The sequence below is a fragment of the Gossypium hirsutum genome, chromosome A03, assembly GCF_007990345.1.
Source record: "Gossypium hirsutum isolate 1008001.06 chromosome A03, Gossypium_hirsutum_v2.1, whole genome shotgun sequence".
Lineage (NCBI taxonomy): Eukaryota > Viridiplantae > Streptophyta > Magnoliopsida > Malvales > Malvaceae > Gossypium > Gossypium hirsutum.
In genome coordinates, this window is record NC_053426.1 from 110,307,265 (window position 1) to 110,320,997 (window position 13,733).

At 31.5% G+C, this 13,733-nt stretch overlaps 3 protein-coding genes across 3 annotated transcripts; 2 read left to right on the forward strand and 1 right to left on the reverse strand.

Moving 5' to 3' along the window:
* Window positions 1–2,334: 2,334 nt before the first annotated feature.
* On the forward strand, window positions 2,335–4,222 carry LOC121222047 (UPF0496 protein At4g34320). Its single transcript, XM_041101934.1, has 2 exons — window positions 2,335–2,720; window positions 2,805–4,222. Exon 2 carries the CDS (start codon window positions 2,827–2,829, stop codon window positions 3,973–3,975), a length of 1,149 nt encoding a protein of 382 aa, XP_040957868.1. The 5' UTR covers window positions 2,335–2,720; window positions 2,805–2,826; the 3' UTR covers window positions 3,976–4,222.
* A 2,563-nt stretch (window positions 4,223–6,785) lies between these two features.
* Window positions 6,786–9,928, forward strand: LOC107886974 (cytochrome c biogenesis protein CCS1, chloroplastic). The gene is made up of 8 exons (XM_016811089.2): window positions 6,786–7,271; window positions 7,369–7,588; window positions 7,693–7,804; window positions 7,935–8,207; window positions 8,447–8,712; window positions 8,806–8,962; window positions 9,052–9,135; window positions 9,339–9,928. The coding sequence occupies exons 1-8, from the start codon at window positions 6,893–6,895 to the stop codon at window positions 9,492–9,494; spliced, it is 1,647 nt and encodes a 548-aa protein (XP_016666578.2). The 5' UTR covers window positions 6,786–6,892; the 3' UTR covers window positions 9,495–9,928.
* Window positions 9,929–9,970: 42 nt separating this feature from the next.
* On the reverse strand, window positions 9,971–13,510 carry LOC107886975 (4-hydroxy-3-methylbut-2-enyl diphosphate reductase, chloroplastic). Its single transcript, XM_016811090.2, has 10 exons — window positions 13,065–13,510; window positions 12,784–12,980; window positions 12,472–12,651; window positions 12,070–12,201; window positions 11,891–11,965; window positions 11,695–11,800; window positions 11,510–11,604; window positions 11,155–11,340; window positions 10,950–11,036; window positions 9,971–10,282 (listed from the first exon to the last, which is right to left on the reverse strand). Exons 1-10 carry the CDS (start codon window positions 13,330–13,332, stop codon window positions 10,217–10,219), a joined length of 1,392 nt encoding a protein of 463 aa, XP_016666579.2. The 5' UTR covers window positions 13,333–13,510; the 3' UTR covers window positions 9,971–10,216.
* Window positions 13,511–13,733: the final 223 nt, after the last annotated feature.

A 13,733-nucleotide genomic window follows, 5' to 3' on the forward strand; every position in this document is an offset into this window, starting at 1 on the left:
TATTATACTAAACATTTTTTTAAATAATTATTCAAAAAGAAAAAAAAAGGGGGTTTGTCTTTCATTACCGAACAAGAACCAACATGTTATTGTAAAAGAAAATATAAATGTCATGTTTCTAAATAGGATTAAATGAAAATCACTGGAAACTGAAGTAAGATTAATGAAGCAGAAAAGCTTTCTTACCACTCTTCTTTGGCTTTTAACTTGACAATGAAGGAATTTGGACCGACAAGTAAAAGTGGGTGTAGTTGTGATGGTTGGTTAACTAATAAATTCAGACCAGAACTTTGTAATTTTCTAAATAAAAAGACTTGTAGTCTTCTCCTTATCTAATGTCACCTTCTATCTTGGAGACTAAGTTTACACCTATCTCTTTCCTTTACAATAACCATAACTAGATTTTGTCAAAAGGTGTCAAGCTTTTGTTTAAGGATAATATTGAAAATTTGAGATTTTAGATTTAAATTCGGTAGATGTAAAATCAGGAATGAAGGTAGAAATTATTTTTAGGAGAGTAGAAATTAAATTTTAATTTTTATGATAGTAAAAATATAATTTTATTATTTAAATAGCCTATATCTTTATAAAATTTAAAGGATTAAATTAAATTTTTATCATTTTTAGTAAAGTGTAATTTTGCATTTACTAATTTAAAATTTTTAAAAATTTCAAAGACCTAAATGAAAAAAAAATTATTTTAGGAGGACCGGGGTCCCTGCCAACCCCTGGCTACGCCTCTGTATAAAACTAAATTTATTTAATTAATTAGTTTAGATATTGTATTTAGAAGCGAAGCTAGAGTAGCTAACAATAGCTTTAGCCTCCTTAAAAATGAAAATATTTAATTTAGCCTCTTTAAAAATAATAAATTTATGAGATAATCTATATAAATTTGCACTTTGCCCTCCCAAAATTTGAAAAAAAAATCTATTTGGTCCCTTAAAAAATAATAGAATTATAAATTAGTATATGTTAAAATTACTTATTTATCTCTCAAAAATTTTATAACTCGGTTCCAGTCTCACTAAAAAAATTTCATAGCTTCACCTTGGATTGTATTATTTAATCAATTTAGTGCTTGTAATAATTAATTCTAAATAAAACTTTTAAAATATAATATTATCTAATATTTGTGAGTATATGTTTTTATTATTTCAAGTAAGTCTTAGCATCAAATTGAATCAAAATCACATTAAATTGATATCCGATAGATATATTAAATCAGGATTAAATTTTAAATTGCATCGAATTCAACTCTAAATATAATATATTAAATTATGTATTGTCGGACATCAACTCAATTGAATAATAATAAAAATACACTTATATTTTACAAATAACAAATACCAATATAATAATGTTTTGATTTTTTAATATTTTCTATAACATATTAATACAAATAAAATTTTAACTCAAGACACACACTTATTAAAACTTCAACTTAAACATTTTTCTTAAAAAAGACTCATTTATTTTTATTACATGTTATAAATACTTTATTTACACTGAATGAATCATATTTTAATATTATTTTATAACTGAATCCAAAATTTTATTTAAAAATCATCCGGTGAAAGTTATAATCATTGGTATAATTTTAATTAAGAGTGAGAATTCAATCGAATCGAGTGAAAAAATTTTGAGTTAATCCAATTGATGAGTCCTATTTTACCATTCTAACTCAATTTGATTTTTTTAATCGAGTCAAGTCAAAATTGTTCGAATTAAATAAAAAATTAAACATATCATAGTAAAATATTATTACAGTAGAACTAATTCCATGTTAGAATAAATAAAATTGAAATTATATATATTTAAAAACTTTTTCAAATCAAGATAATAATAAAAATAAGATAAGTATCATAAATTTGAATCATTAATTCATTTAGGTCCCAAAATTATTATTTTAGAATATTTTTATATATTTTAAAATTTTTATAAATATTTTAAATTTTAATAAATATTTGGATTTTTAAAAAATTATTTTTAACTTTTTTTTGTGATTTTTATTGAAAGAGATCAATTTAATTATTTTTAAAATTGACAGAAATTAAAAAGATATTTACACCAATCTATTATTTAAATTATTTAAATTATAAAATTTAACTCAACGTAAACTCAAAATTTGGTTAAATTAACTCAAAATTTAAATTTTATACTCATATTTTGTAAAACACTTCAAACTTTAACCATAGCAAGTTCTCCTCTTTTTGTTGGGCCGTACCTTTAGCGCGTGAAAACTGTTCACAGAGAAAACTAGTTTAATTACGAGATAGAAAGAGAAAAACACCTTGCTTCCCGCGTTTCCCTTTCCATGTCCCAAAATTTCAATCTCATGCGTGCAAGCTATTCTCTAATGAAAAATCTCTTTATATTTTAAACAAAAACAATTCCCATTCCCCAGCCCTAAAGCTCTAATTTTTTTTATTTTTAGTTTTTCTCACAATCTCTTGCTTCTTAACGGTTTAAGTCTCTTTAAGATTCTTCATCAATCATTCATTTCACCTCCAACTTCATCACTAATTGCTTTCTTTCTCTCCAAGACAAAACCCTATCAACTCTTCATATTTATCTTCTCATCATAAGATTCAAAGTCTTCTTCTTTGTTTCCCTCTCTGGGTTTTCTAGATTTTCTCTTTTTTTGGGTTCTTTTCTATATAAAATATTAAAAACACTGTTCAAAATCTGATTTTTCTTTAGTGGGGCGGTTTAGTTTGGTAAAGTAGAGATCTTGTTCTTGTTCCAATTTGTTTTTTTGTTTTTATACATATATAAATCCCATTTATTTTTCTGGTATTCAGCTCATAATTTAAATCAGTAATCATGGGAAATCATACCAGCAAGAAGGCATCTGAAACAACATCATTATCGGCGGCTATGAATGTTAGCAGTAATTTACATTCCACGACCGAACTGAGTTCCTACGAAGCAGCTTGTAAGCTCGACATGGAGTTGCAGACCTTCGACACTAACGTCCAAGCTCGAACAAATCAAGTGATCAACACACTTGCAGTAGGCGTCGAAGTCCGAGCACTTTCATTCGATTCATTAAAAGAGGTAACCGACTGCCTTTTAGAAATGAACCAAGAGATCGTTAAAGTTATCTTGGAATTTAAGAAAGACATATGGAAGAACCAAGAACTGTTCGAGCTAGTCGAAGAATACTTCGACAACAGCTTGAAAACACTCGATTTTTGCTCGGCATTAGAGAAGTGTTTGAAACGTGCGCGCGACAGTCAGTTACTGATCCTCGTCGCATTACAACAGTTTGATGAGGAAACAGAAACTGGCGGCCGTGATAGTGGCAGTGAAATTAAATACGCGAGAACATTAGAAGAGTTGAAGAACTTCAAGGCGGCCGGAGATCCATTCACCGAAGAATTCTTTCAAATATTTCAATCTGTTTATAAACAACAAATGGCAATGCTTGAAAAATTACAACTTCGTAAGAACAAGCTCGATAAGAAGCTAAGGTACATACATGCATGGCGGAAGGTGTCTAGTATGATATTTGTCGCTACGTTCGCCACTGTTTTCATATGTTCCGTCGTGGCGGCAGCCATGGCTGCTCCACCGGTGGCAGCGGCTCTCGCAGCTGCAGCATCAATCCCATTAGGTTCGATGGGGAAATGGATTGATTCTTTATGGAAAAACTACGAAAACGCATTGAAAGGACAAAAGGAAGTGATTAGTTCGATGCAAGCAGGAACATACGTTGCCATTAAAGATTTGGATAACATAAGAATCCTCATTGATAGATTGGAGATTGAGATTGAATCCATGTTGAAAACTGCAGATTTTGCAGTTGAAGAAGAAGCTGTGAAAATTGGGATCGATGAAATTAAAAAGAAACTGGGGATGTTTATGAAGAACGTGGAAGATTTAGGACAACAAGCTGATATTTGTAGCAGAGATGTTAGAAGAGCAAGGACTGTTGTTCTTCAAAGAATTATAAAACATCCCAACAACTGAAAATTTATTGCTAACAACAACAAAAAAAGAAAAATGATCCATGTTTGATTGATTTGCAGTATTTATGTTTTCGATATTACATGTTTGTTTGTCAGGTTATTTTCCAGTTTGGAAATGTTTTTTTTCCCGTATATGTAATTATTGAATATTGTTTCAATTGTGTAATTTTTCACTTTTCAGCCTTTCATCATTATTGTTAAACTCAGCTCTCCTAGGTTTTGTTATATGAAAAATTTTAGTTTTTATATTTTTTTTGTTAATTTAATATTTATTCTTTATTTTTTTAGATCAGTTTGAGGTTTAATTTTTTTAAAAATAATTAAATTATTATTTTAAATAAAAATATTGATTAAAAGATAAAATTTTTAAGATATTGGTGAGGTAACCCATGATATATGTGTATTTCATGTTTTTTTTAATTATAAACTTTATATAATTTTTGGGGTTAAATCACAATTGAGGCTTAAACTTAGCAATAACCCTCACATTGAGATTTGAATTCTTTTTATTCAAGTTAGCCTCTAAACTTAAATATTGTTCCTATATTAGGGTCCGAGCTAGGCAATTGTTCTCATATTAGAGCTTGAAATTTTGTTGTCTAAGTTAGTCCCTAAGCTTCACAATGGTTCCCATATTGGGCCATGAATTTGACAATCATTCCCGTATTAGGACCTAAATTTTGGGGTTTTTAAGAAAATATCAAAGACTAACTTGGATAAAAATTTAGACACCAACGTGGAAAAAATTGTGAAGTTTAGTGATTAACTTAGACAAAAAATGTTGAGGCCTCTGTGTGGGAGTGTTGCTAAGTTCAAACCCCAAAAAGTGATTTAACTTTTTAAATTTTTTTTTATAATTTTTTAAATCATTTGTTAATGTGACATAAATAAATATTATTAGTTTAGCATAAAATATACATAGACTATCATAAGAATGGATTATATGAAACTGTGATTCCATATCACCCCTATCCCTTTCTAATAAGAGAATGACAAATTAGATTTTTCTTCTTGATTTCAGCTTTTTCCTTTTGAAAAAAATTCAAATCAAACTATAAATTGCTAGAAATCAAGAAGAAAAAATTTGATTTGTCATTTTCTTATTGAAAAGAGAATATGTATGATGTAGAATCACAGTTTCATATAATACTTTCTCATACTACCACATAAATTACATGTTAAAATCATTAATAATTAATGTTTTAATCAACATTTTAATTAAAAATACTTTGATTCTTTTTTGGCTTTTTAAAAATAAAGATGAAATTGAAAAAGAAAATATATACATCAAAGAATAAGTTAACCATTATGGGTATAGGAGTAAACACAGATGAAAATTTATAAGCTTTGGATAAGATTTGATAATATAAAGAAAATGACAAAACATTTTAATTATGATTATGATATAAAAATTAATGTAAAAAGAACAAATAATTAAAAATTTAATTTACATGAGTTCCTATCAAATCAAGCATAAAAGCTGGTAACAATCTACTACTGTCTTGTCCCTTACCTTAAAAATCTAACTTCAACCTAACTTCATGAGGGTTCCAACTTTCAATTTATATGTCCCACAATTCTTTAATCAATTATTTATTGAATTGTGTTTCTTTTTATTATTGATAAATTTTTGGGTTTATGGTAGAAGTTAAAATTTTGGAATCTGAATATTTGATGTTTTAGAATACGTTAAGACGTATTATTTTCTTATTTATAGATTGAAAATAATTATATGTAATTATAGATATTATGTTAAAAAGAATAAATATGATTAGAATTTATAACGAAATTATTCAAAAAAAATTAAATTTTATTATGAGAGTAATTGATTATGTGTGAGTTTTATTTTAAATTATCTTTACTATATTATAGTTACAATGTGCTTGTGTTTACATTGTATTTGCATATATATTTTTATAAATATTATTCAAATTTTAAAATATTGAGAATTTTAGAAATTTAATAAAAAAATGGAAAGAGAAAAGGTGAATGTATAGTAACTTTATTATAAAGATTAGATTAAATTAGTCTCTTTTTGTTAAATAAATTAATTTATTTCTTATATTATTTTTTAAAAAATTAAATAAGATTAAATTTCAACAAAGATATTTATTATTGTTTAACTAATATTATATTTTGAAAGCTTTTTTATAATTCTGTAAATAAAACATTTTATTTAAAATTAAATTATAAATGAAAAAAAAATTTCATGTCATTTTTTAAAACAATATATGTTAACTATGTTCAAATTTGACTTTACATAAATTAAATTGGTAAAAATACCTCTACGATCCCTCTCAAAATTGATATAAAGTAAATTAGTCTCTCTAAAAAAATCAGAGTAATTTAATATTATCGGTTTCAAAAATGAGCAACGAAAGACAATTAATCACAACGTTAATGTTTTTTCGTCAATAGTACATTTTTTATTAGTAATAACAAATCTAGCCTACAACATTTACACATTTTGTCAATTTGATCCTAATTTAATACATTTAGCTTGCAACATTTACTCAAATATAAACATCGAGAGCTAAATTTATTATTATACCAATCAAAATTATGTATAATTGACAAAATTAACTTTGTGATTCATTATCCTTAGTTTGTTCACTTTCAAAATTAGCGGAGATTAAATTGCACCAATTTTTTTTGAGAAGAACCAATTTGCTCAATATCAAAATCGAAAGGGACTGGAAAAGTATTTTTAACAATTAAATTGCTCAAAGGGACTAATTTGATTAAGACCCTATAATAGAAGGACTATTTCACCATATATAAAAAATACCATGCTTAGGATAAGCCAACAGCAAACGGTCGTTATTATTACACGACCCCCAAAAAAGAAAACAATTATCTTTTAACTAACACTTCCTATCCAAAAACAAGAGACTGTGTGTAGTTCACGAAATCCATCAATGGAAACTCTGTTAAACCCATCAAAAACCCCAAATCTCTTTATACCAAAAACCCATCTCTTTAAACTCTCTTTTCTTCATTCTAATTTTAATCCTCAACCCCATAGTTCCTTCAACAGGAGACCTCTCTCAATCACCATTACTTGCAAAGTGAAAACCTCTCAAGGTCGTAAAAACGATGGGAAGAACATATCTAAGAAGATTGTATTAACGGATTCAGCTCCAGAACTGAGTAATGAGGAAATTAAAGCAAAGCCAAAGGGTGGAGGAAAAGCTTGGGGGGTTATTAAGAAATTTCCCAAAAGAGTTTTGGCTATCTTGTCTAACTTGCCTTTGGCTATTGGTGAAATGTTCACTGTTGCTGGCCTTATGGCTCTTGGTAAGTAAATAAGGTTTCCAAAATGGGAAAAAGTTTGATTTTTAGTTTCTTTTTGTTTTGTAAAAATGTGAACTTGATGCTTGGAATTTTCAATTAGGTACTGCAATTGATCAAGGGGAATCCCCTGAATACTATTTCCAAAAGTACCCTGAAGAAAATCCAATTTTTGGGTTCTTCACTTGGAGATGGGTTCTTACCCTTGGATTTGATCATATGTTTTCATCCCCCGTCTTCCTTGGAACTTTGATTCTTCTTGGTACATCACTTATGGCTTGCACTTACACTACACAAATCCCACTTGTTAAGGTCGCAAGAAGGTTTGATGTTTTATAGCAATTTCTTGTCTTTTCTTTTTTTTTTTGGGGGGGGGGAACGTTTTAGAGACATTTTTGTACTTACTGAAAATCACCATTGTGTGCAGATGGAGCTTTTTGCAGTCAGCTGATAGCATCCGAAAGCAAGAATTCTCAGATACCCTTCCTCAAGCATCGGTTAGTGATTTGGGTGTTATTCTCATGGGAGCTGGATATGAGGTTGTATTTTCCTCTTCTTTGCCATTTTAAGTTACTGCAAATACTAACATTGAATCATATTTGAACTCTTATAAGCATGGTCATCATGTTTGATGTGTTGCCTCTTATGTACATGGTTTGATTAATACAGGTTTTCTTGAAAGGGCCATCATTATATGCTTTTAAGGGACTGGCTGGTCGGTTTGCACCAATCGGAGTACATTTAGCAATGCTGCTGATAATGGCAGGTGGAACACTTAGTGCAACAGGGAGCTTCCGAGGGTCGGTCACTGTTCCGCAGGGACTCAATTTTGTTATGGGAGATGTACTGGGTCCAACCGGCTTTCTTTCCACCCCTACCGAAGCTTTCAATACTGAAGTTCATGTTAACAAATTCTATATGGACTACTACGATAGCGGAGAGGTAAATGTTTATTTCTTGCTGTTTGAAGACGCATAAACACGGAACCAGAATCGTTTGGTAGAGATAAGTACATAAGCTCTTCATAGCAATTGAAATATACAACCATAAAAACCGAATCAACCATTGGACTCAACAACCTTCAAAGCCCCCAAAGCAGCCCCTGCCTCGATGTTTTTAAGACACAATACAAACTTTATTCAGGGATCTTCTCTTTTAACCTATTTGACCTTCTGTTTCAGGTTTCACAATTTCACACCGATCTATCATTGTTCGATATGAACGGGAAGGAAGTAATGAGGAAAACACTGAGTGTAAATGACCCTTTAAGATATGGTGGGATTACTATATACCAGACAGATTGGAGTTTTTCGGCACTGCAGATACTTAAGGATGGTGAAGGGCCATTCAATTTGGCAATGGCACCTCTAACGATCAATGGAGACAAGAAGCTTTTCGGGACGTTTCTACCAGTAGGGGACACTGATTCTTCTAATGTCAAAGGGATGTATGTATATATCTTTTGCAGCTTTGTTTTATAGCTTTTTGAGATGCTTATATTGTTATCTAAACATGTTCCCTTGATCAACTGGAACTTCAGATCGATGCTTGCTCGGGATCTGCAGTCTATTGTCCTATATGATAAACAAGGGAAATTTGCTGGGGTGCGACGACCTAACTCAAAACTTCCTATAGAGATTGATGGAACGAAAATCGTCATCGTTGATGCAATCGGAAGTAGTGGTCTTGACTTGAAGGTGACAAGATTTCATGTATTATGCATTCTGGGATTTCTCTTAAATAAAAATTTCATGTCTTTGTTAACATAAAACCTTGTTTTGTTCAGACCGATCCGGGGGTCCCAGCAGTCTATGCTGGATTTGGTGCTCTAATGCTCACAACTTGCATCAGTTATTTATCTCATGCACAGGTGAAAAACATTTGTCTAGTATGAGCTCATCTGCAAATCTTTTAAGACAAAATTACAGAGATGACTGATGTTGTTTGAGAAGAAAATCTGATAATGATAAAATGAAATAATTACTTTGACCGGTGATTGCACTCTTATGTTAGATTGGAATCATCATGTGTTTATGTATGCTCTTTTTTTTTTTTTTTTTTTTGGCATAATAGATATGGGCGTTGCAAGATGGGACAACAGTAATCGTTGGAGGGAAGACTAACCGAGCCAAGGCTGAATTTCCAGATGAGATGAATCGCTTGCTTGATCAGGTTCCTGAAATAGTCGAGTCATCCATTTCCAAGAAACCAGATAACATTGGTGGCTAGTTTTCAAGGTGCCGGAAAGGCAAAAATACGAGCATTCAAGCTAGCCACAGTTTTGTAGTTTCTGGTACACTCAAGATATTGTTCAATCTCAATTACAGTCAAACCAAAGAAGGCAACAACGCATTCAACTGAGATGTTAAGAACCCTAGTCATGGACAATACCAAATCCACAACTTGGCAGCAAAGGAGCAAAATTTGTTTATGAAATGTATAGTTACAAAGAATCCAACCCTAATTCCACATCCCACTAAATAGTATATTGAAAGTCATGAGTTAATGCTTCAAACTACCAATACTATTTTTTTTCATAGCAATACCATTCTTTATGGCTCCTTCTTGACATTTTTGTATAGTTAATATTATTCTTTATGGTTCCTATTTGATGTTTACAATAATATGCCAAATATAATGAAAACTACTGATATTTTCTTTGAGATGTAGCTGAAATATTCATGTAACAGATAGTGCTGGAAAGATGAGAGTAAATAGGAGAATTATTAGCTCCATGCATGTCTTTTAACATAAAATACTGATTTGATACACTACTGTTCTCCCTGGGAGGGTACGAGACTGTGAGCTCACATTGATCCCTATATATCAAACATTTCATGCTACATAGTTACATACAACACTATAATTCAAGGGTAGGTATATGCGATTACACTGTCGGATCCTCCTGTGAGCCCCCCATTGTTGGCTGATGCACCTGTGTGAACCTATACTTATGCTACTTGCAAGGCTTCTTCGCGTTTTATGTCAAACACCTTGATTAGGGCATCTTCGACAACCTGATTAATCCAAATAGACATATATATTAATTTGGATAATATAAACAAAGTAGTGTTATTAACAGAACCATATAATATAAAGTTAATAGAACTAGTATAGTATGACAAACCCTGCATTAGCTACAACCAAAAAGTTGCAAACTGTGAAGTTAATACTGCTAATGATCCCTAGGGCTTTTTGCCAGGTGATAATTATTATTACTGTGTGGTAGAGAAGGTGAAATCTTGGGAGGATTTTTTTAAACATAAATTGTTTGGGAAAGTTAAAAAGCAAAAGCAAAAATAACGAAGATTATATCATTTTACAAATGAATCTAAATAATTAATAACAATCTTGAAAGCATGCAACATTTTACTTAACCACCCTTATTTTCTCTTCCCCCATCTTTTCAATATGAAATGATCTATTTTTGTAAATAAGAGTGAAAAATGATCATTTTTCCTATTATTTCCCCCTTTAAACTTTTTCCTCTTCCTACCTAGCACTAATGAAAATAATTTTTTCCTCATTTTTTTCAACCTCCATTTTCCATCCTCTTCCCTTTTCTATCCTATGTCAACCAAGGATTTAGAATAGACTACATGAAAGACAAAAAAGAGTCCAAACAGACAAGCTAAAAGTAAACCAAATTGTAGAAATATGAAATTCCACATGAAAGAGAATTACCTTATCTGGTGTGGAAGCACCAGATGTAACACCAATGGTGATCGGACCCTCTGGTAGCCAGTTTTCTGTCTCAACCAGCTCCCCATGCTGGTATAATACAGCATTCACATAATTTAAAATAAAAAGTAGCGATGAGAATACGTTTTTCTAGGCTGACAAAATTAGAAGTTGATCAAGAACTAGATTCCTTTGCACTTAAACTTACTTTCAATTTGTGAGCTATTCTGTTTCCTGGACCTATTCTCTTCTCACTGTCTATCCAATATGAGGGAATCCCACGGTCCTCTGAAATTTCTTGAAGGTGTGAGGTGTTGCTTGAATTCCACCCACCGACAACTAACATAAGATCCAGGTCTTCATCAACCAACTTATACATTGCATCTTGTCGCTCCTGAAAAAGACAACAAATGAGCTTTAATTCAGTATTAACACAAAAATTGGTATGCAATCAGTTGAGGGGAAGAACACAAGAAGAACCAGCCTGTGCTGTAAAGCCTTCCAGAAGAAAACGTATCACAAATTTATGGAAAAAACCGAACTGTCACAAACATTCAACTTACTTGTGTCGCATCACAAATTGTGTTAAAGCTTAAGAAGTGATCTGTGACATTTTGCACTCCATATTTTTGCATCATGGTCCTCTCAACTAATCTTCCTGTTAACCAAAATGTAATCTGTGTCTCAAGTAGCAATTCCTTGGAAGAAGTGATATATATATAAAAATAAGTGTAAAAGTGCTACTAACCAATTTCCTCTGTCTCTCCCTTCAGCATTGTAGTTTGATTTGCAATGCCAACTTTTACTAGGTCACGATCTGGATCAAATCCCTCTGAAGTAGCATTCTTAAATTTCTGCAAATGGAAAAGCCAACCATCATCTACATATTTGCAGAATGCTCGGTACATTTTGCATATGAATAAAATAAGCAACAAAGATTATACCTCCATAAAAGCCTCTTTGGTGGAGCTAGATCCATTAAGTTCACCTCCAAGAATGTAATCACAAACATACATTGCCTTCAAAAATCAGAGAGCACGAAAACAAACAAGTTTAACTTAATAAAATACAAAAGGACAAGCCAAAATAAGAAAACAGAATGCTTAGTCACTTTAGGACATACCTCAGTCATATCCTTCACAATGATATAAGTTCCAGCAAAAGATGCAGTTGCAATTGTCTCCTCATGAGCATATTTACCATGTATGATTGAAGTAAAGTCTCCTTTCTTGTGCTTCTCTACTACGTTCCATACCTACATAGAAAAAATTTCAGTTTCAAAAGAAATTTCTGAATGCCGAAAGCTGCAAACAAGAAAAATTGAAGAACTGCAAACTATTTTACCCGGAGTAGTGTGAATATCACATGCTGTATATACTCAAATTTGCTAAATATTTCAATATATTTGCATGTCTGAATCCGTGTAAGACACATATACTTTACAGAAAATGAAGTGTCCAGACCGGATAACATAGATTACAAGGAATTAATTGTTATGACAGAAAAAAATTATGGCAGACGATACCTTAGTTACCCAAGGACAAGTTGTATCAACAATTTGCACATTTTTGTCATTCAAAACCAACATCTCATCAACTGCAGCTCCAAAAGCGGGCAAAACCACAACATCCTTCTTATCCACTACATCAAACCGTTTCTTCCCTTCCTCAATAGGAATATTTTTAACTTCCATCTCCTCTAATCGCTGCATATATATATATATTAAAAAAAAAACTTGATGCAAAGAAACTAACAACCCACTAATTCTTTGGTAACTTTTTATCATTATATCATATAAACCGCGTAAAAGTTACAAGTAATAGAGAAAAGAACAGACCTTATTAACAGTTGGGTTATGGATAATTTCATTGGTAATCCAAATTCTTTCATCTGGAAACTGTTTTCTTGCTTCATAAGCAATTTGAACAGCTCTTTCAACTCCCCAGCAAAATCCGTAAGCTTCTGCTAATTTTACTGTTACACTTCCCCATGTATACTCGTTTCCATTTTCCTTCAATTTCTTTATAATATCACCTGAGATTTTTGGGGAAAAAGAACAAAATTTAAATAAAATTCAAATTAAATAAATTGTTTCGTTTTGTACGGAGCAAAACTTACTAGTGTACTCTCTATTCATGAGCTCGAGCGTTTCCTCTTTGTGTCCAAAACCTTTCCGATTATAATTCTTGCTCCTCGTCAAGTTACGCCGGAAAGACTTTGCATCGAAGTTATCGGGATCCACGGCAACGGAAGAGGACAAATCTGAATCGCCGGAGCATCGGACGGAGATCGGCTTCCGCCGGGAAGGAATAGCGCCGGATCTTCCACCAAAGTTATCAGAACCGGTGCGGATGCAGAAACGACATAGTTGCAGAGTAGTCGCCATTGGAGAGAGAGAGAGGGGGTAGGAGGGGATGGGCGCACGTTAGCGAAGGGAGTGGACAGAAATCTGTGAGGTTGTTAGTGGAGCGCGCATTTTATCCTTGGACAAGTGTGAAACTGTGAATGATGATGCAGCTCTTTTGGTTTTTTCGCTCCTTGGACAATATTTTTGTCGTTTTATCTAGGCATAATCAATTATTTTGAACTTCAGCTTTAAAAAAAAAAAATTAGCCATTAATTTACTCTTTTATTAAAATAATTTTTTGAATTTTTTAAATATTAAAAAATTAATTAATTACTAACATAACACGCAGGTGTATGCCATGTTAGTAAAATTAATAAGCGCTTATTTTTTATATATTTTAAGGTGATTTGACGAAAAACAAAAGTTTAAGCACTAAAAAA

Bases quoted from the DNA above. Each gene is read 5' to 3' on its own strand.
- LOC107886974 (XM_016811089.2), top strand. From the start codon at position 6,893: ATGGAAACTCTGTTAAACCCATCAAAAACCCCAAATCTCTTTATACCA. The intron at 7,805-7,934 runs GTTGTATTTTCC...TGATTAATACAG, and splicing joins TCATGGGAGCTGGATATGAG to GTTTTCTTGAAAGGGCCATC. The intron at 8,208-8,446 runs GTAAATGTTTAT...CTTCTGTTTCAG, and splicing joins ACTACTACGATAGCGGAGAG to GTTTCACAATTTCACACCGA.
- LOC107886975 (XM_016811090.2), bottom strand. From the start codon at position 13,332: ATGGCGACTACTCTGCAACTATGTCGTTTCTGCATCCGCACCGGTTCT. The intron at 12,202-12,471 runs GTATCGTCTGCC...TTTTCTATGTAG, and splicing joins CTTGTCCTTGGGTAACTAAG to GTATGGAACGTAGTAGAGAA. The intron at 10,283-10,949 runs GTAATTCTCTTT...TGGATTAATCAG, and splicing joins GTGCTTCCACACCAGATAAG to GTTGTCGAAGATGCCCTAAT.
- LOC121222047 (XM_041101934.1), top strand. From the start codon at position 2,827: ATGGGAAATCATACCAGCAAGAAGGCATCTGAAACAACATCATTATCG.